Here is a 26,392-nt window from a genome sequence, read left to right as displayed (position 1 = left end):
ATAAACAAATCATTGCCATATCATCTTCATAGACACATATAATAAGCCCATATTTAGCATTTGTTGTTATGTTTGATCATTTAAGATTAATTTTAGTGTGTGTGTGTGTGTGTGTGTGTGTGTGTGTGTGTGTGTGTGTGTGTATGTGTGTGTGTGCGTGCGTGCGCGCGTGCAGGTGTACGCCGAGGCCTGACAAGGGCACTTGGGCTGCAGGTGGTTGTGAGTTGCTCGATGGGGCTGCTGGGAACTTCTGTCCATCCTGCCCTCTGGAAGCATGTCTCCAGACAGTATCAACGACCTAGGCGCCTCCCAGCCCTAAGCACTTCTTCAGGTATCCCGTCTTAAGTTTTTCACATCCGTGGCCAAAATATTTTTACATTCTGAAGTTTAAAACCACTAATCATGCTTCAGTTTAAAAAGAATTAATGTCCACGGAAGCATCCACCGTGAACTGTATGAACCGCCAGCACAATTCAGTTTCTGACCTGTAAATGGCAGTTATATAGGTTCAGTTAATGTCAGGGGGAGAAGTCCTGAGATAACTTATAAAACTATTTGCAACATGAAACACAGAAAATTATGAGTAATGAAGAAAGAAGAATAAAAGGAAGACAGAAGCAAGAGGTGCCTACATCACGAAGGTTGAAATCAGCATCTCATCGACTCTCATGCATCCAGCATCTGTGTGGATCAGTCAACAGCACATAGATGCCTTCACGTCCACCTGTACACAGGGATATGGACGTCAGGTTTCAAAACACTAGGCAGAGGCGTTATCTTTATTGTTTCTCATATACAGTTGTTTTTTGTTTGTTTTGATGTTTTGTTTTTTCCTTCCTTCATTACTACCTTTCTTGGGTCATTTCTTTATTTTTGTTTTTGTTTCAATTCCACACAGGCTAGAGTGTTTTGGAAGGAGGCACCCTCAAGTGAGAAAATGCCTCTAGGAAACTGATTCGGGAGGACCCACCTCACTATGGATGTACCACCCTGGGCAGGGTGTTCTGAGGTATATAAGAAGGCAGGCTCACAATCCACAGGGAACGAGCCAGGAAGCAATGTTCTCCTAAGGACTCTGCTTTAGTCCCTGCCTCCAAGTTCTCTCATAGAGTCCCCCCACCACACACACACACACACACACACACACACACACACACACACACACACACACACACACACACCCACACCCACACACACACCCACACAATTTCCCTTCATGATAGACTGTAAGCTACAATAAACCCTTTCCTCCTCAAGTTGCTTTTGGTCATGATATTAATCGCAATAACTATAAATTGTATCTATATAAGGATACAGAATACCAATGTGTTCTTAACACCTCACATTCTCTGAACACCATGTACTTTCTCTATAGACATCCCTCTAATTCCAGCTATCGAGAGTAAGCTTACATGATCTCTTGCCAACATTTTCCAGTAACTTCCTTCATGATCTCCTGCCTAAAGGTTCTCAACCTTCCTGATGCTATGACCCTTTAATACAGTTCCTCATGATATGGTGGCCTCCAACCATAAACTTATTTCCTTGCTGCTTCATAAATGTCATTTTGCTGCTTTTATTAATTGAAATGTAAATATCTGATATGCAGGATATAGGACATGTGACCCAGGTGGGGGTCACAACCCAAACATTGAGAACCCATGTAGGGTCTCGATCCACACGTTTGAGAACCACTGATAGCAACTTTTTTCTCTCTTCTCCTGCCTTCCTGTTGGTCTTTGTTATCCAAATGCAGCCAGATGAACTTTGAAAGCACACCTCTGACCATGTTCCGACTGTAATTCTAAAATGCTTCAGGTCCTTCCCAGATACATGAAAACCAACCCCTATCAAGCTCCTCACGGGCCCACATAAGCTGATCCGGGATAAGAGTGCCCACAAAAAATACATACATTGGAAGCTTTACCCATAGTGCCTGAGGGTGTGATTTGGTGTAATTATGGTAAGATGAGGTCTTCAGGGTGAACCTAAGTCAAGATGACTGACAAGTGTCCTCAAAAGAAAAGACTAGGATACAAGATGGGTCAGAGAAGAGACTTCCTGAAGACCCGGGAACACGATTCCACCAATGAGGAAGAGCTCACAAGAAGCAAGCCCCATCGAACACCTTGCTCCCAGAGTTCTAGCTGCCAGAAAGGAGAAAGTATAATTTTTTTATGTTTTTCTTTATTCATTTTATGTACATGAGTACACTGTACGTATGAGACACACCAGAAGAGGGCATCGGATCCCACTACAGATGGTTGTGAGCCACCATATGGTTGCTGGGAATTGAACTCATGACCTCTGGAAGAGTAGTCAGTGCTCTTAACCGCTGAGCCATCTCTCCAGCCCCGAAAGTCTAATTTTTGACTATGCTGATTTCAACCTTCGTGATGTAGGCACCTCTTGCTTCTGTCTTCCTTTTATTCTTCTTTCTTCATTACTCATACTGCATGAGTTCGAGAGGGCAGCCCATGCAAACTGACACAACTCCCTTTCTAGCCTTGACTCATTTCGTAATTCCTGTGTTCACTGTGTTCTAGCAAGGTTTCCTTTGGCTCTCTGAACTATTTGTACTCTTGTTTGCCATGGCCTTCACGTATGTATCCATTCTCCCCACACTCTAGAAGGCCCTCTGCCTAGTTCCTGTTAGTCTGGTGAATTCTCTTGTGCTTAAAACAATAGATTATTTTATGTGTATGAATGTTTTGCTTGCATGTATGTCTGTGCAGTACATGCATGCAGTGCCCACATAGGGTGTCGGATCCCTGGAACTAGACTTATGGATTCCTGTGGGTGCTGGGAATTTAACCGGGAGTCATCTCTCCAGTCTCTCCCTCTTCTGGTATCATCCTGCTTTCCCTCCATCAGCCATTGGTGACTGAAGGCTAACACTGCCAAGGCGCTGACCGGTCTGAGCATGCAGTAGTGTGGACGCATGGTTCCTGGCCTCAGTTCCCCTGAGTTAAATATCTTTGTATTGCAATGTTCCTGTGACAGATACCTAATTGGGCAGAGGACTCGAGACCTGTGAGGAAAGACTACTCATGGATAGAAGAATGAAATCCCAGACATCATGATGCAGTATAGCTTAGAGTCCACCCCCAACCTTGAAGAAAAGACTGCTTGTTTGTGAGGAGTGTGAATAGCTAGCCGTCCCAACTGTTAACTGCTTCAGACTCCCTTGTCTTCGAGCTGATATGGTGGTCTCTTTGAGGTGCACATCCCCCCACCCCCCATGATCGAGAAAAACTGTGGCATAGCATTTCTGCCTAACACAGGATAACTTCCCTTCCTTGATTCTGCTGTCTCCTAGCTCCCTTCGTCCTTCACGAGTTCCTGGCCAGTAATTTCTTTGTCCCAAAAGTTTGTTTCTGCCTGTTTTCTGGGGACCGCTCTAGGTTTTGGGAGTTAAGCAGGTGGATTCCAGTGACTCCAAGCATCCTCTGACACTGACAGAAGCAGGTGCTTTAGAACTGATGTTGAGCTGGGGTCAGCAGTCCTATCTGTCACTCTGCTGGAGGGACTACAGAATATTTCCTCTCTGGGACATGAATCAAATAAGCCCGAGTTCATTGATGTTCTTTTTGGCCCCAAACACCCTGGCACCATGTAAGTGACTCGAATGTTTCCGCAGGCTTTCTGAATGGTTTATTTATTCAATTAGTTGAGGGTAAGACTCAGGTAAAGGTCATTAAATCATTTTCCTATTAGTCAGTTTCAGAAATGCTAGCTAGTTACAAATGAGCCATTAGCTGTTACACGTACACACCTTAAACCTCTTATACACATACTTTGTCTAGCCATTTCTTAACAGCCTCAGTGCTTCAGTCACATGAACAGCCCACATGTACTGAGGAGTGTTAAGTGGAAGGGACTGGCTCTTGCCTTCTGCTGGGGAAGCATCTTCTCGTTCATTACTAGAAAAGCAGTAATCTATAGCCAGACATGGTGCTACAACCTGTAATCTTAGCATTCAGGAAGCTGGAGCTGGGGGAGTGCCACAGATTCAAGACCATTCAGAAACTCAGGAAGCTCAAGGCAAGCCTCTATGTGAGTTGCTGGGAAGACAGATCAGTGGAGAAGTACTGGCTGTGAGGGCTGTGCAGGCTCCCAGCAAGGTCAGAGCTGATGCTCAGAACTCACATTAAAAAGCTGGTCATGGCTGCCTTTAACCCCACCACTAGGTAGATGGTGGAGACTGGAGGATTGGTGGGACTTACTGGCCAGCCAGCCTATCTGAAACACACTAAGTCCCAGATTCAGAGGGAGACCCTGTCTGAAGGGGATAAAGTAAAAGGAGACAGAGGGAGACAATTGGCACCCTGTTCTGACTCCTGCGTATCCTAGCAAAGGCACAGGCGTGTGCACATGTGTGCACATGTGTGCACACACACCATAGCATAATCAACCAAAAAAAGAAGAGGAGGGGAGAGGAGCAGGAGAAAGAGGAAGAGGAGAAAAGAAAAATGTTAATCCCCTAGTCAAGCATTTACCAAATACTTGTAGACCAAGAGGGGCCAGTAGTCATGTCTCATTCAATCTCAAGCTACATCCACTCCTCCATATTTTAAAGAAACCCACATGCAGTTTCAGTCTGATGTGTCTGGAGCTCTGCAGTGCTGTTTATTCCTCTTTCTCCTATTTAACCATCCTCCCTTCAGGTAAAACCATCCCAACCTGTGTAGTGGAGTTAATAAGAACAAAGGCTCCTGAGTCAGATGGACAGGCTTGGGTTTAAATCTAAGTTCTCTTGCTGACTGGCTGTATGGCCTTGTAAGTTACTTGATCTTTCTGAGTCTTAGCTAACACTATGGAAAGATGAAAATAAATAGTACATACTATAGAGAGTTGATGCAAAGTGGAAATAAAACCTAATGAGGACTTGCCTCCTTCTTGAATTCTTTATTTCCCCACATCAAACACTATTTTATGTTTCTAGTTCCAGGGTAAATACAATTTATATGGATACAAAAAATATTTATAGCTGTGTGTCTTTGTAAGCAGACTCGACATCATTTCTACTTGGACCTCCATCAGCAAATTTGACTTTGAACAATACCTTTGTTTTCTTTAATGATGAGATTATTTCCAGTCAGTTAAAGTCCAACGTTCTCTGAGGTAAACAGCTGAAGGTGTTTATCTTACCAAGTTAGCAGTTTGCATTCTGAGGTCAAGCTTTTGGGGTGCGTTGGGATGGGGGGGCTGTCAGCTCAGCTTCAGAAGACCCTTCCTGATAATCTTTTTAAATTATGATTTATTATTTTTATGCATATGTGCCTGAATGAGTGAGTTCATATGTACCACATGTGTACAGGAGATCACAGGGGCCAAAAGAGGGTCATTTCCTGTGACTGGAGCTAGAGTCAGTTGTTAGATGCCATGTGAGTGCTAGGAATTGAACCTGGGTCCTCAGCAAGAAAAGGTTTCAAAGAATCTGCCTCCTTCTTTTGACCTCCTTCTGACTTTCTTGGCCCCAGGTGTGTGCATGGTACACATGCAAAACCAATGCTCATACGCATGAAATTTGAATGAATCTTTTCAAAGAAAACCCAAGTAATTCAGCTTCTTCCACACTCCACTCAAGTCTTGAAGCAAAGATACTCTTCATGCTTGACCTTCCAGTTCAGTACCCGCCCACTCCATTACTGGCTTTCTGATTCCAAGTCAGATCCAAAGGTGCCTCTGGATCTAGATGGCCCTCTAGAACACCCACTGTTTTTCTTGGGAATATGTTTTGTGAAATGTATGAGTGAGAAAATCAATCCCTAGGAGATGAGGTTGCCAAGTTTGAAAAGGGCAGGAACAATCCTTGGCTTCACATCAGTACATGAGAAAACATTCCACAAAGCCTGAGGTAAGGAGGCCCACATGAGAAGGAAAAAAAAACACCACTCGAACCCAGAGAGAGTATAAAGATGAGCAAAGTCCTTGAGGTGGAGTGTGGGCACCATCAGCAGAGGGATTGTCCCGACAGAGAGGCAATTCTATTCCCTACCAACATGAAGCTGTTGCTGCTGCTGCTGCGTCTGGGCCTGAACCTGGTCTGTGGCCATGCAGAAGAAGCTAGTTTCGAGAGAGGGAACCTCGATGTGGACAAGGTAGGCTCAGTGAATAGTAACTTCTGACTCAGAGAGTGCTTTGCAGAACTCTTGAAGCCAAGCGGGTCCTCTGAGGGGATGGGTACAGTGGCTTGTTCTATTAGACAAACGAATGGCTTCAGACCTTGAAGTAAGACCAGTTGTATGCTCTTCAGATCTAACAACGTTTGGGGACCTCTGCTCTCACTGAGAGGCATGGACAGAATGTTAGGTATTGTGAAAACTCTATCAAGCCAAACTCAAGAAGAAACACGTCCATGCGGTATCCCTACCCCCTTCTACCTTAAGCATTTTCTTATCCATTACAGCTCAATGGGGATTGGTTTTCTATTGTCGTGGCCTCTAACAAAAGAGAGAAGATAGAAGAGAATGGCAGCATGAGAGTTTTTATGCAGCACATCGATGTCTTGGAGAATTTCTTAGGCTTCAAGTTCCGTATTAAGTAAGTGAGGTGTCTGCCCTTAGCTGAGGAAGAAGATATAAGAGCAAGTTTGTGATTACTAAAGTACCAGACAGAAACGAAATATCCTTTTAAAAAAAGCCATTTTGCTAATTTTGCAAAAATATTCAAAAGGTCAATGGAATCAGAAACTGGAGATACCTATAGAGTAGAGGGTGATGAAGCCAGCCACATCAAAAATTCCCTAAGCATCAGCTTGCTCTGTTTTACAGGGTAAATGGAGAGTGCAGGGAACTATATATGGTTGCCTACAGAACACCAAAAGATGGCGAATATTTTGTTGAGTGTAAGTATATAGAATGTCTATATATCTATCCTCAAGGAATTTAGTAAACCCTACCACCTTTATCGTGTGTGTGTGTGTGTGTGTGTGTTTGTGTGTGTGTGTGTGTGTGTGTGTGTGTGTGTGTGTGTGTGTATTGCTGGTAATTGAACTCAGGAACTTGCACCTCCCAGTCAAACTTTCTACTAGGGAACTCACCACAACCCCTTGTAGAATCTTAAGCACTTCCTGACATGGTTGATTTAGCCAGGGACACGGGGGCCATCTAATAGCTAGCACCCTGTGGCAGGCAAGGGTGCTAAGTATGGTGAGGTGGAATCTGATACTGCCCAGTAGCTAGCACCGGTGCACATTGCTCAGGATGTAGCCATGTCAGACGGCAGACTTATGAAAGACAGACGTGTCGCTTGAAGGTGCTGAGGGAAGCAGATGAGCCTCAGAGAGGATGAGAGAGTGTGAATCGCTGCTGTGGCTAAGTGTTCTCTAGTGGGGGTTGTCCCAGGGCCCCTTCCTTAGAAGTTACTTCATCAAGTCCAGAAAGCTACAGATGGGAAGCAGCAGACATCCCCGGCCCCCATCTTTTCCAGGATATGTATTTTAATGATTTTTATGTTTGGGGTAGAACAGGTAAAGGGTTTACATAATTTCATGCAGACCAGAGAATTTCTGAGCTGTGTCCCATTTCCTCCACAGTTGACGGAGGGAATACAGTTAATATACTTAAGACAGACTATTACAAATATCTCATCTTACAAATCATTAATTACAAGAACGGGAGAACTTACCTGGTGACGAAGCTCTGGGGTAAAGTATTTCCACAGGGCACTGTTCTTGGGGTGGGAAAAGAGGAAAGAAATTCTAGCTTTAGTATGGTCTTCCCAGCTTGGTCCTGCCTCTTTCTCACTTCCTGAAGGTCGACGATGTTCACCTGCACCCTGCCTCGAGCACAGGGATGGGCACACTCTGAAATCTCTCCATGTGCCAGAAGGCCATTCCGTGGGTGCCACATTCAGGATAGATTGGACCCACACCTGTCAACCATGTCACCAGCCATTTTCTCACCCTTATGGGGGAACCCCTGTCCCCTCACTTAGTCCTGATTCAATGCCTAGGACACAGCTGCTACACTCATTGCTGCTCTTTTCACAGGCAGAACAAAGTATCTGAGTTCAGACATCAAGGAAAAGTTTGAAAAACTATGTGTGGCACATGGAATCACTAGGGACAATATCATTGACCTAACCAAGACTGCTAAGTCAGGACTCACTTATTTTTCTCGTCCTGAATATTATATCATAGAAGAAATGAACCTGAGGGATTGGCTATCAGCCAGTTTTTGAAAGCTGGAGAGGCATCTCATTTCCTCTTTGGGGAATAACGTGGTCCTGGTACCTGAACACGTTTTTGTTCTCACCCTGCAGATCGCTGTCTCCAGGCCTGAGGTTGAAGAAAGGCCTGAGCCTCCAGGTGGGCAATCTCCAGTGAGAGCAAGGAGGGGGTGGGCATGGACCAGGCCTTCCAAAAGCGTTAGTATTGTGCCCCCAAATTATTATAAGAATAATTTGGTAAGGAGTGTTTGAGGAGAGCTTGAAAAATGGCTTTGACTTATGTGGATTTGTGACTATCTGGTCCTATTTTGAGCGCTAAAGTAAAGTGACCTAAGCACTTAGGCAAGAAAACAAGGGAGTGAGTTTTCCATAGTTGCTGCACAGTTGTGTAAAAAGGGCTCAGCGATGTGTTAAGTGTCATTAAGAGTTAAAGTTTGAAACAGAGAGTAGCAGGATGTGAGTATGACTGCTCTTCAGAGACTGCGGTCCCACTCCATTCCACTCTGCACAATACGATCTTCATCTGAACTCCGTACAACCTTGGCTTCTTACCTGGAAGTGGCGTTGCATGATCTCCACTTCTCCTCCATTCTGGAGAGCAGACTCCTTTGACCCCTCTTTCCCATTTCCCAAGACTTCACTCAGATAATGTATGAAAGTCTTTAAAAATGGCCAAGGCTTTCACCATTATTCCTCAAGGCAATGTCCATTCTTCAGAGCTTCTTATGCCAAAGGTTGTGGAAACAAACCTCAGACCTTTTGTTACTTCATTTTTCATATGCCATCCATAAGGAAAGAGTCATTTATTCTATGCCTTTAATCCCTGTTTTCTGGCAAATAATATTGATTAGATTGCAGGGCAAGATCTATTTCTTCATCCTTTGTTCTATACAATAGAGTGCCTCTCTGTCCAGAAGTCAATCCAAGACGTGCGTAATGGGTTCCTGTATTCTTTCTTCCTGGATTACTCAGTGCTGAGTGGAGACTTCTCACCAGGATTCCAGCATCACCATTTCCTGTCCATGGAGCATCCTTAGACAAATTCTGCGATCTGATTTCCATCTTGTGTCACAGAAAAGTGCAATCCCGGTCTCTCCAGTATCTTCCCTAGTTAGCCAGGACAACACATCGAGAATTAAAAGCTTTCTTAAATTTCTCTTTGCCCCACCCATGATCATTCCGCACAAATTTCTTGCTCTTGCAGTTCAATAAATGATTACCCTTGCACTTAAATGTATGTCTATGTGTCCAGAGGGCTAACCCATGAGAGAATGAGGGGACCTCCTTAGTCCTGTACCCAAGATCCTTCCTCATGTCCCAGAATCTAAGCTGAGTCTCAGGATCTCACTACCTCTGGAGCAGTCCCAAGACCTGATGAATGCTCTCTAGGGCTCCTGCCTTAGAGGCTTTATAAGGACCATAGACACATGAGACTTGCTGCACGATTGTTCCATTCATAGACTATCTTTTCCAACAGATCTAGGAGAGACACATCTTTCTAAGGCTATGGCTGCTCAACATGGTTCAGGATAACCAGGGGTCGGGGGAGGTCTGGTCATTAGAGGCCCAATGGATAAAGACAAAAGTTTGCCCAGCACCCCATAGCATCCTCTGGCCCCTAGTTTGAGAGATTTAATTTGGTTCAAGCTCAGGATCCTGAATCAAGTTCTTGCTGTGGTTTGCAACAATATGGCAAAACGCTGTTGAGAGAGCCAACCAATTTTGCTGAAATCTCTCTCTGTCTCTCTGTCCCCCCACCCCTGCCACAGTCCATATCATTCTCTGACCAAAGCCTCCTCAGTGGCTTCAGCCGCATCCATGCACCAATGTGCCTGGCTTTTCACTTTTAGTCTTGGCAAAAAGTTAAGAGACAAAAAAAAACCCAAATTGTTCACAAGCTAAGCTATCCTTGAGAATACTTCCAAAATTAGGTAACAGTTCCAGTCCAGGACTCTGTGGAAGATAGAAAATGGCCTGATAATGGTGCCATAAGCCAAGGGACCGCAACCCAGAGAAAGGTCCAGACAAACTCGCTAGTCCCAGGTCAACATGGCAGCTGGAGTTCACCTAAAGCCTTCCCCATTTGATACCAAACACTTTGTAGAAATGAGATGTGAAATAGTAGAAACATTCAAAGCCAAGGAAGAAATTCTAAACACCAGAGACAGAGCCAATCCCTTTGTAAAGAAGAGAGGGAAGAGGTGAGTGTTGATACGGTCGAACTGTCCAATTCTCTGTGGACTGAATAAGAATGATAGGAGTCAGTAACGCTCATGGATGTGTCTGTGGCTTTTCCTCAGAAGGAATGGGAGGAGCTGGAACCTGAGCAGAGAAACGAGTACAAGGATACAAAGCTAGAGAACTGCAGCAATCCAACCTCGATGGGTAAGGACAGTTCCCCACAACCCAGAACATGTTCCCTGCTGTCCCTTCTTCCTCAAGTCCTTCAGGTTTCCCTTTGATGTTTTCTTGTTTTGTTTTGTTTTATTTTGGTGGTGGTGGTGGTTGGTCAGGGTGTTTTGATCCCCTTTTAATACTGCTAGGGTTTTGAATCTCGGCCCATGCCTGGACAGAAAATACTAAGACACCATGGTTTCACATGGTGAGGTTTAAGGAGAGAAGAGTAGAGGAAGGGAGGAAAGGTGGCCAAGTCATGGGCACATGGGGGCGGTGGGGAAAGAACAGAGAAGAACAAAGAGCAAGAGGAGAAAGAGAGGGTAAGAGGGAATAAGAGGTGGGGGGTGGCAACCGGCTCCTTTTATAGTGTCAGGTACTATATATGGCTGTTGCTAGGCAACTGTGGGGCAGAACATACCTGGCTGCTGTCAAGTAGCTGTGGGGTGGAGCTTAGACAGAATAGCAACAAGTGCTAGGAATGATCCTTTGCCATTGCCTCCAAAAGGGAAAGTGTGCTTAGTTGAGGCTCATGGGCATCCTTATTTTGAAACATCAGAAGCCATATAAGAAGTGCACTAGAGGTTACTCATGAAGGAAAGAAAAAACAAAACACCGAAACAAACAAAAACCGACTCTACATGAGAAACAATAAAGATAACGCCTCTGCCTAGTGTTTTGAAACCTGACGTCCGTATCCCTGTGTACAGGTGGGTGTGAAGGCATCTATGTGCCGTTGACTGATCCACACAGATGCTGGATGCATGCGAGTCGCTGAGATGTTGGTTTCAACCTTCGTGATGTAGGCACCTCTTGCTTCTGTCTTCCTTTTATTCTTCTTTCTTCATTACTCATAATTTTCTGTGTTTTATGTTGCAAATAGTTTTAAAAGTTATCTCTGGACTTCTCCCCCTGACATTAACTGAACCGAACCATATATAACCGCCATTTACAGGTCAGAAACTGAATTGTGCTGGCGGTTCAAACAGTTCACCTGAACAGTGGATGCTTCCGTGGACGTTAATTCTTTTTTAACTGAAGCATGATTAGTGGTTTTAAAATCCAGAATGTAAAAATATTTTGGCCACGGTTGTGAAAAAATTAAGACTGGATACCTGAAGGAGTGCTTAGGGCTGGGAGTCACCTTGGTCGTTGATACTGTCTCGAGACATGCTTCAAGAGGGCAGGATGGACAGAAGTTCCCAGCAGCCCCATCGAACAACTCATAACCACCTGCCGCCCAAGTGCCCTTGTCAGGCCTCGGCGTGCAACTGCGGGCCCGCGCGCACGCGCGCGCGCAGACACACACACACACACACACACACACTCATTAAAATTAATATAAATGGAAATATAACAAGAAATGTCAAAAATAGTCTTATTATATGTGTCTACGAAGATGATATGGCAATGATTGGCTTTATCCCTCATAATTTATTTGATACATAGCAATTCAGAAGTAATTTCATTGTAAGCCTGAGAACTGGTTTTCTGAAGAGGTGATTGCTTTGGTTTTATTTAGATGCAAAGGAACTTTAAATAGTTATCAAATGACTACAAAGAATGGACCTACTTGAGATGGAAATTAAAAAAAGAAAACAAAAGAAAAGAAAGTCCAGTCTTAAATACAGTATAAATCTAGTGTCAGAAATTTGTTTATAAATAATAAAATAACTATAAATGTTAGAGTGCAGAGAAGTACCACTCTGTGTGACATTCCGTGTTAATTGGTTGTGGCGCTCAGCTTAGTAGCATACAGTTTCATCCATCCACTATGCAATACAGTTTTAATTAGATATATAAAAATATGGAGGAGCCAGTCAAATACTACTGACAAACCAAATAAGGACTGAAACTCTGGAGATAATAGAACAGACCTGATAACCAAACCACGGCCTCTGTAATTACGCATGCATAATTCTGTTAAGCTCATCTACAGACTAAAGAGTAAGAATCTTAACCACGGGAAGAAATTGATGCTGGGGGCTCACAGAGCCAGTGCAGCAATGTGTAGGGTTGCCCCCTACTGGCCAACCTCAGTGTTACGCTGTACCTACAGCCGCATTGCTGGGGCTTCCTTTGTGCATGTTAGGTCTCTGTTAGGTTTGTGCTAATAATTTACAACCAGTAGCTGGAGAGTTGGAGCACAAAACTTGTACTCACTATCGTCCTTTTTAAAAATAGAAAAGTCGAGGCTGGAGAGATAGCTCAGTGGGTAAGACCGCTCGATGCCCTCATAGAGGACCTGAGTTCAGTTTCCAGCATACACAGGATAGCTCGCAATCATCTATACCTTCAGTTTCAGAAGATATGACACCTTATTCTGAACTGTTCAGGCACGAGTGGTATATGTGGTGAACAGATACACATGCACCCAAAACACTTATACACATAAAATAAAACTAAAAAAAGGTCTAACTAGACAAGTCAGGACTGGAGAGCTTTGTCACCGGTTAAAAGCATAGGGCTGTTCTTTCAGAGGACTTAGGTTTGGTTCATGGCACCCACATGGTGGTTCACAACCATCTGTAACTCCAGCTCCAAAGGATCCATTTTTAATCTACATTAAAATATTAATCTCATCTTTCATTACAAATGTTTCAGGCTAATGTTTCAACTAAAATCCTTGGTTACTGGTCTTCTAACCTCGGAGTTACATTCTGTTCTTTTGTTTTTTTGGGTGCTGAGGATTGAATGAGGGTGTCATGGTTACAAAGTCACCACTCACCACCAGCGGCCTATACCCCTATTTCTGAAGTTAGATTATTTTACCGGAGTTACTTTAGATAGTCTGAGGTCTTCCTCCATAGGAAACTGTTCTTGGTCCTTTCTTGTGAGTTTGTCTTAGCACTTTTTTCTGTTCCAGTCTTTTTGCGAATGCTTTCATTACTTCTTACCCAATACAAATCAAATGTAAGTGTCTTTGTGGTATTGTATTAAGTGGGGTTCCCTAGAGGAATAAAACTAGCAGTGTGTGTGTGTGTGTGTGTGTGTGTGTGTGTGTGTGTGTGTGATTAGTTTATTAGAATGGTCTATAGACTCTAGTTCAGGTAATCTATTAACATAAAGTCCAAGAATTCAGGAGTTGTTTAGTCAACAAGGTTGGATGTTGTAGCTGTTTTTCAGTGTATGTCAGAATTCCAAAGTAGGCCCTAACACTCATGAAGGAGTGGACCTGCTAGCCAGAGTAAGAGGAGGCTCTAGGGAGGGATCTTCCTTCTTCCACATCTTCTATGTAAGCTGTCAGCAGAGGGGGTGACCCAGTTTCAAGGTGGACCTTCCCTCCTCAAAAAAATCCAGATGAAAAGTGTGTCTTTCCATCTTCAATTGACTTAGCCATTCTCTCACTCATGCATTGGCTAAGGTTTAGTTAATTCCAGATGTCCTTGACAACCAAGAACAGCCATTACAAGCCCACCCTTGATCAATGTGACACACAGTCACATCTCTTTGTTATGCTTAATTTTCAGGTGGAAGTAACAGCCAGGTCATAACTATGCCTGTGTAACTACCCCATGTACAGCCTCAAAGGCGTTATGTGTTTAACAGAGTCATAATTGTACACAGCGTGATGTAAGCATCCCTCGTACAACCATAAGTGCATTATACATTTTATGATGTTCCTTCAAGAGACATTCCTTTGATATCTCAAAATTTAAATATGACAACCACTGATATTCTCTTAATCATTCTGATACTCCATGACAAAGAAATAAAACATGAAAATCTGTACAAACACATTCTTAACAAAATACTGCCCTGAGCTGCATACTGCCCTTCCCCGGACCCCCAGCTCCATTGTCCAGCCACTGGAAATAAAGAAATGAATTAAGCACTTTCTAGAATTCAATGATACCTAAACCACATAAAGACTCAATAAATAAAGAGAACTTCAGACCAATTTCCACTATGAACACTGATGCCAATATTCTCGATAAAATGCTTGCAAACTCAATCCAGGAACACACCAAAAACATTATTCACCATGATCATGTAGGCTTCATCCCAGGGATACAGGGATGGTTCATTGTACAGAAATCTATCAATGCAATCCACTGTACATACAAACTAAAAGAAAAATATCACATGATCATTTCACTAGATGCAGAAAAAGTCTTTGACATAATCCAACACTCCTTCATAGTACATGTCTTGGAGAGATCCGAGATATAAGGTGCATTTCTAAAGACAATAAAAACAATATACAGCAAGCCAAAAGCCAACATCAAAAAAATAAAGAAAAATACAAAGCAGTTCCCCTAAAATCAGGGATAAGACAAGGCTGCCCATTTTTTCTCTATAAATTTAACATAGTGCTTGTTGGAAGTTCTAGCTACAGCACTAAGACAACTAAAGGAGATCAAAGGGGAACAAATTGGAAAGGAAGAAGTCAAGATATCACTATTCACAGATGATGTGATAGTAAACGTATGTGACTCCCAAATATCTACCAGCTGATAAGCAACTTCAGCAAAGTAGCTGGTTATGAAATTAACTCAGAATAAATCAGTAGCCCTCCTTTATAAAACAATAAACAGGCCGAGAAAGAAATTAGGGAAGCAGCAATCTTTACAATAGCCATGAATAATGCAAACTATGGTGGTGTAACTCTAACCAAGCAAGTGAAAGACCTGTATGACAAGAACTTCAAATCCCTGAATAAAGAAATCAAGGGAGTTATCAGAAGATCGAAATAACTCCCATGCTCATGGGTCAGTAGGATTGACACAGCGAAAATGGTCATAGCCCAAAGCAATCTATGAGTTCAGGGCAACTGCCATCATAATTCCAACGCGATTCATTACAGACCTTTAAAGAGCAGTTCTCAACCTCAAATAGAAAACCAAAAACCCAGGATAACCAAAACAATCCTGAACAATAAAAGAACCTCTGGAGGAATCACCATCCTGATTTCAAGCTGCACTAGAGAGCCAATAGTAATAAAAACTACACCGTGTTGTTACAGAGACAGACAGGTTGATGAATGGAATAAAATCAAAGGTCTGGAAATCATACACACCCACGCGCACACACACACACACACATACACACACACACACACACACACACCTATGGACACCTGATTTTTGATAAAGAAGCCTAAATCATACGTAGGAAAAAAGAAGCATCTTCAGTCAAATGGTGCTGGCTTAACTGAATGCATGTCTGCATGGAGAAGACTGCAAATAGAGCCATATCTATCACCCTGCACAAAACCAAGTCCACGTGGATCAATGACCTCAACATAAAACCGGACGTACTGAACCTAATAGAAGAGAAAGCGGGGGAACTTCCTTGAACACATTGGCATAGGAGACGAATTCCCAAAGAACACCAATAACTCTGGGCTACAGAGCTAAACAGAGAATTCTCAACAGAGAATAGCTGAGAAGCACTTAAAGGAGTTTTCAGTGTCCTCAGTCGTCAGGAAATGCAAATCAAAATGGCTCCGACATTCCATCATAAGCCAATCAGAATGGCTATAATAAAAAAACTGAGGTGACAGCACATGCTGGTGATGAAGTGGGGAAAGGGATTATTCACCCATTGCTGGTGGGAGTGCAAAATTGGACAACCACTTTGGAAATCAATTTGGCAGTTTCTCAGAAAATTGGAAATGAACCTGAAGTCTCAGCTATATGCCCCAAACATACCCCGCTCTACCACAAAGACACTCGCTCAGCTGTGATCATAGCAGCTTTATTTGTAGTAGCCAGGAATTGGGAATAGCCCAGATGTTCCTCAACTGCTGAATGGAAAAAAGAAAATGTGGTACATCTACACAGTGAAATACTATTCAGCTATTAAAAACAAAGACTTCGTGAAATTTGCGGGCAAATGGATGGAACTAGAAAATATCGTCCTGAGTGAGGTGATTCAGATCCAGAAAGATACGCATGGTATCCAGTCACTTATAAGTAGACATTAGTCATAAAGTGCAGGATAACCATACTACAATCCACAGACTCAAAGGTAATTAGTAGGGCCCAAGGGAGGATTCATGAATCTCACTCAGAGGAGACAAAATAGTCATCAAAGGGAGATAGGTGGGAGAGGGGGTGAGGAGGGGACTGTGATCAGGTGTGGGGAGAGGGTGCTGGGGAGGTCTGGGTGTGAGAACAGAAACTGGTGGGGGCAATTCTGGAACTAGCTGGAGATCTAGGATAAGGGAGGCTCTGGGGAGTCTATAGGGATGACCTACCTTAGACTCCTACTAGCAGTGAATATGGAGATTGAAGTGGCCATCTCCTACAGCCAGGCAGGACTTCCAGTGGAGGGAGGGAGACATTAATCCAGCTACAAAACCTTCAACCCAAAATCTGTCCTGCCTCCATGATGTTCAGGGACAAAGATGGAGCAGAGTTTGAGGGAATGGCCGACCAATGACTGCCCACCTTGAGATCCATTCCATTGGAGAGTCAACCATGACGGTCTTAGTGATACTCTGCTATGCCTGGAGACAGCAGCCTGGCATAGCTGTCCCCTGAGAGGCTTCATCCAGCACTGAATGGAAACAGATGCAGACACCCACAGTGAAACATCAGGCCGAGCTCGGGGACTCTTGTAGAAGAGCTGGGGATAGGACTGAGCGCTGAGCTGGACAGGGCAAGGACACCACTTGCAGACCTACTGTTGTGCTAGAACCTCTTCTGGTACTAAAATCTGTATTAGTCAGAGTTCTCCAAAGGGACAGAACATGTAGAATGAAAGAGAGCGGCTCTAATCTTTACTTCCTCCTTCTGTAATGTAAATTATATTACATCATTTTCAGTTGAGTTTGTCCTTTTTTGGTAGTTTCTGGAGGTGTAGAATGTGTTGCCACTTGAGGTAGTTATACAGCGGGAATCTACTGTTATAACCTTTGACATTGATTTTTCACCCAGTGAACTGTAACGTCCTGTTCTCATCCCATTGTCTTGCAACATTTTCTAACTTACTTTTGAATTTATCCTTTGAACCGATAGTTATCTATTGCTTTATTTAATTTCCACCAATTGCTCAAATAAACTCTGCCCACTACCCCAAGTTCCTAACCCAGGATGACTTCTTCAAAGCCTCTACTGTTGGTTTTTATGCAATATTAATCCATGACCCTGAAGGCCAGACTCTGTCACACAGACACCCTTATGAGTCCTAAACCATCCACGGATGCTCAGAAGACAAACACTGTCTGCGTTGATCTTATGAGTATCAATAAAGACACCGTGGCCACCAAGATGTGCTCAGATTCTGGTTAAATATGAGTCAGTAACAAAGGGAATTTTTTTAGCATCTGAACTTAGTGAAAATTGCTTAAAGTTTGCTCAGTCAATGTCGGTTAGAAGGGAGAATCTGATTTTGACAGGCTATACTGTCTGGTGTCGTTCCCCATATCTAGTCCACGGGTGATTTTTGGTTTTGTGTTTTAAACTCTTTTTCAGAGAATGGTAGCTTGTGGGTTGAAGTGGAAACTTAGAGGCTCTTTGGAAAGTCTGTTGTGTAGGATGTCACACAGGTGAAGGCAGGTACAAGATAGAATGAGGCCTGCCATTGGATGAGAAGGAGGGATGAGGGGAGAAAAGTTTTAGAGAGAGGAGGAGACTGGAGTGAGGCAGAGGAAGCAGCGGAGAGAATATGGAGGCTGATGTGAAGATTCCTCTCTGCACATTTACAAGTTATGAATATTCTTAAGGGATGGGTGTGGACAGGGCTCTGTATGTTTAGGTGGGAAATTATATCTTATCAATTGGATCAGAGGTTATTGTGTTGTGTGTTCTTTCATGTGGAGGTTTAAATCAAAGAGAGTTATGTGGCAGTTGGAGACCCTAAGCTGCCACGGACTTGGGATGTATATTTCTGGCCTGGTTCAACCTGCCTTGGGAACTGGATGGGTAGAGAGATTGTTGCCAGGCTCAGAGAGTAGTCATAGGCAGTGTGGTATGGGATGGAGCAGAGCAGGTGAGAAGCTTTGCTGACTGACATGAAGATATCTACTAGATGTCTTGGGGCACTATGGTGCAGAATCTAGTACGGGGGAAAAGAAAGCTTTTTTTAATAATTTTACAGCAACACAGGTGGATGGTGTTTTGCTAGGGCAAACACGTGAAGGAATGTTTGGCTGAAGCAGACACAGGGCAGATGATATTTCTGCTAAAGCAAGCACAAGAAAGGACACACTACGAAGGATTCTTTTCTAACAACATGCATTATTGGTCCACCTTACATGGCATAGTTGAGGTGCAGTAGTCAGGACTCCATAGAGAGAAATGCACCAAAAAGCTTCTGGTAGAATAGTGGTGTGCTGCAGTTTCTTGGCGGACTCGGGCTGATTGGATGTACATGCTGAGGCACAACACATGGTGGACACATGATGCTTGGAGGGTGTAAATAGGACTCCACAGAGGGACAGACAGAGCCTAGCGTACTGGTACAGCTGTGCAAAGCTTGTTGGTCTCGAGGCTTTGTCGATCTTCACTTCCCTGACAGACACAGCCAAGAAATTCTGGTGTTCCTGTTGGCCCCTGCTGACTGGATCCTAGGCTGAAGCCTGGCTGTCTCCACTAGGTTGTAACCATTGTTGCTAACTGGATTCTACCAAACTGGACTACTGGTGTATCTGTGAAGTGTTTGCCCGTGGATTGAGCTGCTGCTGCTGCTGACACATGAACTAAACTGCCAATTTCTGGCAACACAGATTGGAGTTGCTCCAAAGAACTTTCTAAACAGGTCTATTTCCCTTATATCCTTTCCTTTCCACTGCCTCTGGTGGGTGGTGGGTTACAAGGAAGGTTAAAGCATTTAAGACACATCATTAAAAATAGGATTTGAAAAAAAATTAAAGTTACAGTGGATTGTATCGGCTTAAATATGCTCGGCTTCTGGGAAGTGACATTAGGGTGTGTGGCCTTGTCTGAATAGGTGTGTCCTTGTTGGCAGAGGTTCATCACTGTGGGGGTGGGCTTTGAGCTCCTATCCTCAAGCTCCCCCTTGGCTGCCAACATTAGACAGTCTCTTCCTGGCTGCCTTTGGATCAAGATATGGAATTCTCAACTCTGCCATGTCTGCCTGGATGCTGCCTCGCTTCCCACGGTGACGATAATGAACTAAACCTCTAAAATTGTAAGCTGCCCCAATTAAATGTTTTCCTGTATAAGAGTTACCTTGGTCATGATGTCTCCTCACAGCAATGAAACCCTAAGGCACAGATCGTTGATTTTAAAGTCGACATAAATCATAAAGAACTTTCTCTTTCACTTCAGGCTCAGCTGAGGGGAACTTTTCTACTTCTCTGGAGCTGCTTAGAGCAAATATGGGTGGAACAGAGGGAGACTCACCTTAGGTAGCTATTTCCTCCTCCCTGTGTTTATGCTGCTTAGAGGAAAGGGACCCTGGATGAGAGGCCTGACCTCTACCCACCTCCACACAGGGAGCAACCTTGATTGAGACTGAGAGTCAAGCAACAAAAGAAGCAAGTGCTCCTGCTCCCTGAGTGGGGCACGTGGAGGGTGTGTGTGTGTGCGTGTGTGCCTGTGTTCGTGTGCGTGTGCATGCGTGTGCGTGTGTGTGTGTTTCTTTGTTTAGGTGACCTGGCAAAGCCAAAAGCATTTGGGTCCCCAACAGGATTGGGCATAGGTCTTAAGCCAGGGGCTTCTCATACCAGAGGAAGCTACTGGTCATTACAGGTAAACAGAACTGACAGAGACACATAGAAAGACACACAGACACACAGATGGATTAGGCCCTGAGTTCTGGCAGGCGGTGCTGTCTACACACTGCTTACAGCCTGAATGGTGCTTTCTATCATGGAGTGAGTTATAGGATCTGGGGCCCTCTTATACTCCCACTACAGACATAAGTGTTTGGAGATAAAATGAAGGCTAATTCAGAACCTCTGGGTTCTCTTTTCAAATACATCTTAAACTTGCTCTGTGGGCTCACATCAACCACATTCCTTCATTGACCCACCCTCCTATTTCTAAAGTATAAAGGTCATTTGGGCCAACACAGGCTGATAAGAGTGTCTCCCTTCCATTGAGAAGCACCTTGGAGTCCAGCTTATCAATCACAAATATGCCATAATATGCTCCCAGTGAACAGTTCCCCCGACTTAGTAGGCCCCAGGACCTGCTGTGTGAGTGCTGGGAATCAAAGCCAGATCCTGTGGGAGAGAATCCAGGGCTCACTGGAGCCATCTCTCCAGGCCCCACATCCTAAGTCTTAAAGAGCTCTTCCTTAGGACTCTCTGAGCACACGCTTTAGAACACTGAAGAACAGAAGTTTTGGTTTGAAGAAAACTGCTATATGACAGACACGAGTACACTGCACATTTGTGGCCAAGCAGAGCCTCATTCTAGCTCACTGAAGCAGTCACTTAAATTCTGACAATTAGATATAGTGGGGAGAAATCTGGAGTTCTCTGATGCTTGACCTGGATTTGGTGCAACCTGTGCATGCCTGGCCTTCCTTCTATGTAGTTGCTGGTCCTTATCCTTACACTTCAGTGTCTACTGAACTACCCTCAGCCCTGACATCTAGTTCTCTTAATTTTTTTTCATTCACCAAAGAGAGAATTTATTTTTACTACACAAAATGACTCGAAGCACTCATGTCTACCATTCAGGATACCCTTCTAAAAAGATGCAGGCTTGGGGTTGGAGAGATGGCTCAGCGGTTAAGAGCACTGACTGCTCCTCCAGAGATCCTGAATTCAATTCCCAGCAACCACATGGTGGCTCACAACCGTCTGTAATGGAATCTAATGCCGCCTTCAGGTGTCTGAAGACAGCTACAATGTACTCACGTACATACAAAAAAAAAAAATGCAGGCTTTCTGCAGCTCTGTGTACAGTGCCGGACTTCCACTTGGAGAGAAATTACCAATGCCAATGGATCTCGTATTGCACTTTCCTCACTGAAGAGCAATTATTTGGATATGAAAGCACAATATTCCTAGGGTAATCAATAATCCCCCAATACAAGCATGCACATGTGAACACACAGACTTTGCCCATATTTATGCTCATTGTTCTCTGAAATGAGGATGTTGGGAAGAACCAGAATGAAGTATTTAATCACCTATGTTTGGGGCCTATTATTGTGCTACACTGCCTTGTAGATAAAATAATAAGGGGGACGGAACAGGACTAGACAAGTTCTAACGACTGGGCCATGGTGTTGTGAGATGGGATTTAATGGATATGCTGTGAGAATATAAACGGTTACAGACAATCAAATATTTTCTTTTCAGGGAAGGGGGTGAGATGGGCCTATTTTTGTTTTGTTTAGTTTCACTTTGTTTTGACTGGAGAGACTGCTGTGGGTGCTGGGAACTGAATGTTTATTCTTTTGGTTGTGAGATTATCCTTTAATGACCAAGCCATCTCCAGCCCAAGAGTATATTTTGTAAGCTTGCTTCAGAGACATGATCTTAAACCAGTTTCCCGAGTTGGGATTATGATGTGTGAGGGGGATGTCAACTGAGAAAATGCTCCTGCTAGAAGGGTACGTGGGAAAGCCTGTGGTGCACTTTCTTGTTTGACGGTTGACTTGAGAACGCTGCCCAGCTCACTATTGGAGAGGCCACCCTGGGCTGACAGTCCTAATGTACAAGAAAGCAGGTGGAGCATGCTATGAGAAGCAAGCCAGTAAGCAGTACTCCTCTATGGCCTCTTACCTCTAGGTTCCTGCCCTGAATTCCCTGGATGGTGAACTCTAAGCTACAAGATGAAATGAACCCTTTGCTTTTAGTCATGGTGTCTTATCAGCAATAGAACCTAGCTAATAGTTTGCAATGGCAGACAGGTCTCTTGAAAACAGAATCATGCTGCTGTACAGAACCTTCTGGAATGCTTCCCCGCCAAGCATTCTGAAGCAGACTCTGTGAGAAGCTGAGTGAGCAGTGGTATCTGCTACTGGGTAAGAACAGGGTGTGGAGGCATTTGTCATAATACTAGGAGAGCTGAATTAATTAGGGAGAAATCCCAGAAGACCAGCCTAAATCTCAAGGATAAAGGCTGAGGAAGTAAAAGGCAGAAGTAAATTGACCACCACCCAGGTGTGGTCCAGGTGTATTGGTTCCACGTGCATCAGCCGGGCTCAGCAGAGGTCATGCAGTGGAGACACTGGGTGTTTACTACTTGGTCTTTTCTTCCTGTGCCGTAAATACATGTGAGAGGCCTCTGTCCAACAATCCCATGACTTCTTAACTGTGGCCATGCAGTTACAAAGCAGCCAGGCCCAAATCCAATATGGCACTACATGACAGATTGAGACATTTTGGGCTAAAGTCCTCGTTTGATGTGTTGCTTATTGATACTGGAATTGATAAAAGGTATTTGGTTTGTTTTATGAATTACCCCGCTAAAGGCCATATGGCTTGTTGATGCCGGCTAGCAAGGGTTTGTGGTTACTTTTGATATCTACCACCACAGGAAGCTCAGATTCTCTTAACCTGGGCTCCATGGGAGTTTTGGGTTAAGAGTTAAACTTTTGTCTTGAGTGTTGTATTTTACAGAGTGTGCCTACTTGGAATCCTGGTCTCAAGGACTTTCAGCTGGGTCCAGTCAGGACACATCGTGCTACAGCATTTGCTTCATTCTTCCTTCCCCCTACCCCTAAGGATATCTCAACGCCCATGTACAGCTTGAAGAAGTTATGGAGGAAACATCGCCCCAATTCCCTGGACTTTGGGGGGCTGAAAGGGGTTATTCTAACATTGTTTTTTTTTTGTTTTTGTTTTTTTTATTTAATACTTAATAATAATTCTTTGGTTTCCGGGCAAACATCCCCCTCCCCCCTCCCCTTCCTTATGGGTGTTCCCCTACGAACCCTCCCCCCATTGCCGCCCTCCCCCCAACAGTCTAGTTCACTGGGGGTTCAGTCTTAGCAGGACCCAGGGCTTCCCCTTCCGCTGGTGCTCTTACTAGGATATTCATTGCTACCTATGAGGTCAGAGTCCAGGGTCAGTCCATGTATAGTCTTTAGGTAGTGGCTTAGTCCCTGGAAGCTCTGGTTGCTTGGCATTGTTGTACATATGGGGTCTCGAGCCCCTTCAAGCTCTTCCAGTTCTTTCTCTGATTCCTTCAACGGGGGTCCTATTCTCAGTTCAGTGGTTTGCTGCTGGCATTCGCCTCTGTATTTGCTGTATTCTGGCTGTGTCTCTCAGGAGCAATCTACATCCGGCTCCTGTCGGTCTGCACTTCTTTGCTTCATCCATCTTGTCTAATTGGGTGGCTGTATATGTATGGGCCACATGTGGGGCAGGCTCTGAATGGGAGTTCCTTCAGTCTCTGTTTTAATCTTTGCCTCTCTCTTCCCTGCCAAGGGTATTCTTGTTCCCCTTTTAGAGAAGGAGTGAAGCATTCACATTTTGATCATCCGTCTTGAGTTTCATGTGTTCTAGGCATCTAGGGTAATTCATACATTTGGGCTAATAGCCACTTATCAGTGAGTGCATACCATGTATGACTTTCTGTGATTGGGTTAGCTCACTCAGGATGATATTTTCCAGTTCCAACCATTTGCCTACGAATTTCATAAAGCCGTTGTTTTTGATAGCTGAATAATATTCCATTGTGTAGATGTACCACATTTTCTGTATCCATTCCTCTGTTGAAGGGCATCTGGGTTCTTTCCAGCTTCTGGCTATTATAAATAAGGCTGCAATGAACATAGTGGAGCACGTGTCTTTTTTATATGTTGGGGCATCTTTTGGGTATATGCCCAAGAGAGGTATAGCTGGATCCTCAGGCAGTTCAATGTCCAATTTTCTGAGGAACCTCCAGACTGATTTCCAGAATGGTTGTACCAGTCTGCAATCCCACCAACAATGGAGGAGTGTTCCTCTTTCTCCGCATCCTCGCCAGCATCTGCTGTCACCTGAGTTTTGATCTTAGCCATTCTCACTGGTGTGAGGTGAAATCTCAGGGTTGTTTTGATTTGCATTTCCCTTATGACTAAAGATGTTGAACATTTCTTTAGGTGTTTCTCAGCCATTCGGCATGCCTCAGCTGTGAATTCTTTGTTTAGCTCTGAACCCCATTTATTAATAGGGTTATTTGTTTCCCTGCGGTCTAACTTCTTGAGTTCTTTGTATATTTTGGATATAAGGCCTCTATCTGTTGTAGGATTGGTAAAGATCTTTTCCCAATCTGTTGGTTGCCGTTTTGTCCTAACCACAGTGTCCTTTGCCTTACAGAAGCTTTGCAGTTTTATGAGATCCCATTTGTCGATTCTTGATCTTAGAGCATAAGCCATTGGTGTTTTGTTCAGGAAATTTTTTCCAGTGCCCATGTGTTCCAGATGCTTCCCTAGTTTTTCTTCTATTAGTTTGAGTGTGTCTGGTTTGATGTGGAGGTCCTTGATCCACTTGGACTTAAGCTTTGTACAGGATGATAAGCATGGATCAATCTGCATTCTTCTACATGTTGACCTCCAGTTGAACCAGCACCATTTGTTGAAAATGCTATCTTTTTTCCATTGGATGGTTTTGGCTCCTTTGTCAAAAATCAAGTGACCATAGGTGTGTGGGTTCATTTCTGGGTCTTCAATTCTATTCCATTGTTCTATTTGTCTGTCTCTGTACCAATACCATGCAGTTTTTATCACTATTGCTCTGTAATACTGCTTGAGTTCAGGGATAGTGATTCCCCCTGAAGTCCTTTTATTGTTGAGGATAGTTTTAGCTATCCTGGGTTTTTTGTTATTGCAGATGAATTTGCAAATTGTTCTGTCTAACTCTTTGAAGAATTGGATTGGTATTTTGATGGGGATTGCATTGAATCTGTAGATTGCTTTTGGTAAAATGGCCATTTTTACTATATTAATCCTGCCAATCCATGAGCATGGGAGATCTTTCCATCTTCTGAGGTCTTCTTCAATTTCTTTCTTCAGTGTCTTGAAGTTCTTATTGTACAGATCTTTTACTTGCTTGGTTAAAGTCACACCGAGGTACTTTATATATTTGGGTCTATTATGAAGGGTGTCGTTTCCCTAATTTCTTTTTTTTTCTTATTTAATTTGATGTTTATTTTTACCTTATAATGGCACATTAATACACAGAAATTGGGCATATTTTGTGATTTCCATTTCTCCAGAAGAGCTGCGTGAATATGACATGAGATGATAATAGATAAGAAAAGAATTAAGAACTTTCTTCAATAACCAACTATTATTATCATGATTATTGTATCAGTAGGAGTTTTTTTTTTATTATTAACTTGAGTATTTCTTATATATATTTCGAGTGTTATTCCCTTTCCCAGTTTCCGGGCAAACATCCCCCCTCCCCCCTCCCCTTTCTTATCGGTGTTCCCCTCCCTACCCTCCCCCCATTGTCCCCCTCCCCCCAACAGTCTAGTTCACTGGGCGTTCAGTCTTAGCAGGACCCAGGGCTTCCCCTTCCACTGGTGCTCTTACTAGGATATTCATTGCTACCTATGAGGTCAGAGTCCAGGGTCAGTCCATGTATAGTCTTTAGGTAGTGGCTTAGTCCCTGGAAGCTCTGGTTGCTTGGCATTGTTGTACATATGGGGTCTCGAGCCCCTTCAAGCTCTTCCAGTTCTTTCTCTGATTCCTTCAACGGGGGTCCTATTCTCAGTTCAGTGGTTTGCTGCTGGTATTCGCCTCTGTATTTGCTGTATTCTGGCTGTGTCTCTCAGGAGCGATCTACATCCGGCTCCTGTCGGTCTGCACTTCTTTGCTTCATCCATCTTGTCTAATTGGATGGCTGTATATGCATGGGCCACATGTGGGGCAGGCTCTGAATGGGTGTTCCTTCAGTCTCTGTTTTAATCTTTGCCTCTCTTTTCCCTGCCAAGGGTATTCTTGTTCCCCTTTTAAAGAA

General features: G+C 43.7%; 2 protein-coding genes across 8 annotated transcripts in view; both read left to right on the top strand.

Annotated features, from left to right (window-relative positions):
- Nucleotides 1-26,392, top strand: part of Zfp37 (zinc finger protein 37) — a 119,149-nt gene that overhangs the window by 68,364 nt on the left and 24,393 nt on the right. The gene's annotated exons all lie outside the window — the stretch shown is intronic.
- LOC120102889 (major urinary protein-like) lies at nt 5,822-10,032 on the top strand. 3 transcript variants are annotated; one of them, XM_087660176.1, is made up of 7 exons: nt 5,822-6,104; nt 6,413-6,546; nt 6,777-6,850; nt 7,541-7,651; nt 7,997-8,102; nt 8,269-8,314; nt 9,073-10,032. In XM_087660176.1, exons 1-7 carry the CDS (start codon nt 5,922-5,924, stop codon nt 9,151-9,153), a joined length of 735 nt encoding a protein of 244 aa, XP_087516302.1. In that variant the 5' UTR covers nt 5,822-5,921; the 3' UTR covers nt 9,154-10,032. The 3 variants fall into 3 exon arrangements, with proteins under 3 accessions (XP_087516302.1, XP_087516303.1, NP_001434004.1); NM_001447075.1 differs by having other exon boundaries at nt 5,945-6,104; nt 9,148-9,400; XM_087660177.1 differs by lacking the exon at nt 8,269-8,314 and having other exon boundaries at nt 5,845-6,104; nt 9,073-9,408.

The sequence above is a fragment of the Rattus norvegicus genome, chromosome 5 (genome assembly GCF_021556685.1).
Source record: "Rattus norvegicus strain SHRSP/BbbUtx chromosome 5, alternate assembly SHRSP_T2T, whole genome shotgun sequence".
Taxonomy (NCBI): Eukaryota; Metazoa; Chordata; class Mammalia; order Rodentia; family Muridae; genus Rattus; species Rattus norvegicus.
The sequence above is the reverse complement of the archived record's forward strand: the minus strand, read 5'-3'. Positions and strand labels throughout refer to the sequence as shown.

Coding starts and splice junctions, on each gene's coding strand:
- LOC120102889 (XM_087660176.1), top strand. CDS start 5,922: ATGAGCAAAGTCCTTGAGGTGGAGTGTGGGCACCATCAGCAGAGGGAT. Junction 6,105..6,412: donor GGAACCTCGATGTGGACAAG/GTAGGCTCAGTG, acceptor TATCCATTACAG/CTCAATGGGGATTGGTTTTC. Junction 6,851..7,540: donor TGGCGAATATTTTGTTGAGT/GTAAGTATATAG, acceptor TTTCCTCCACAG/TTGACGGAGGGAATACAGTT.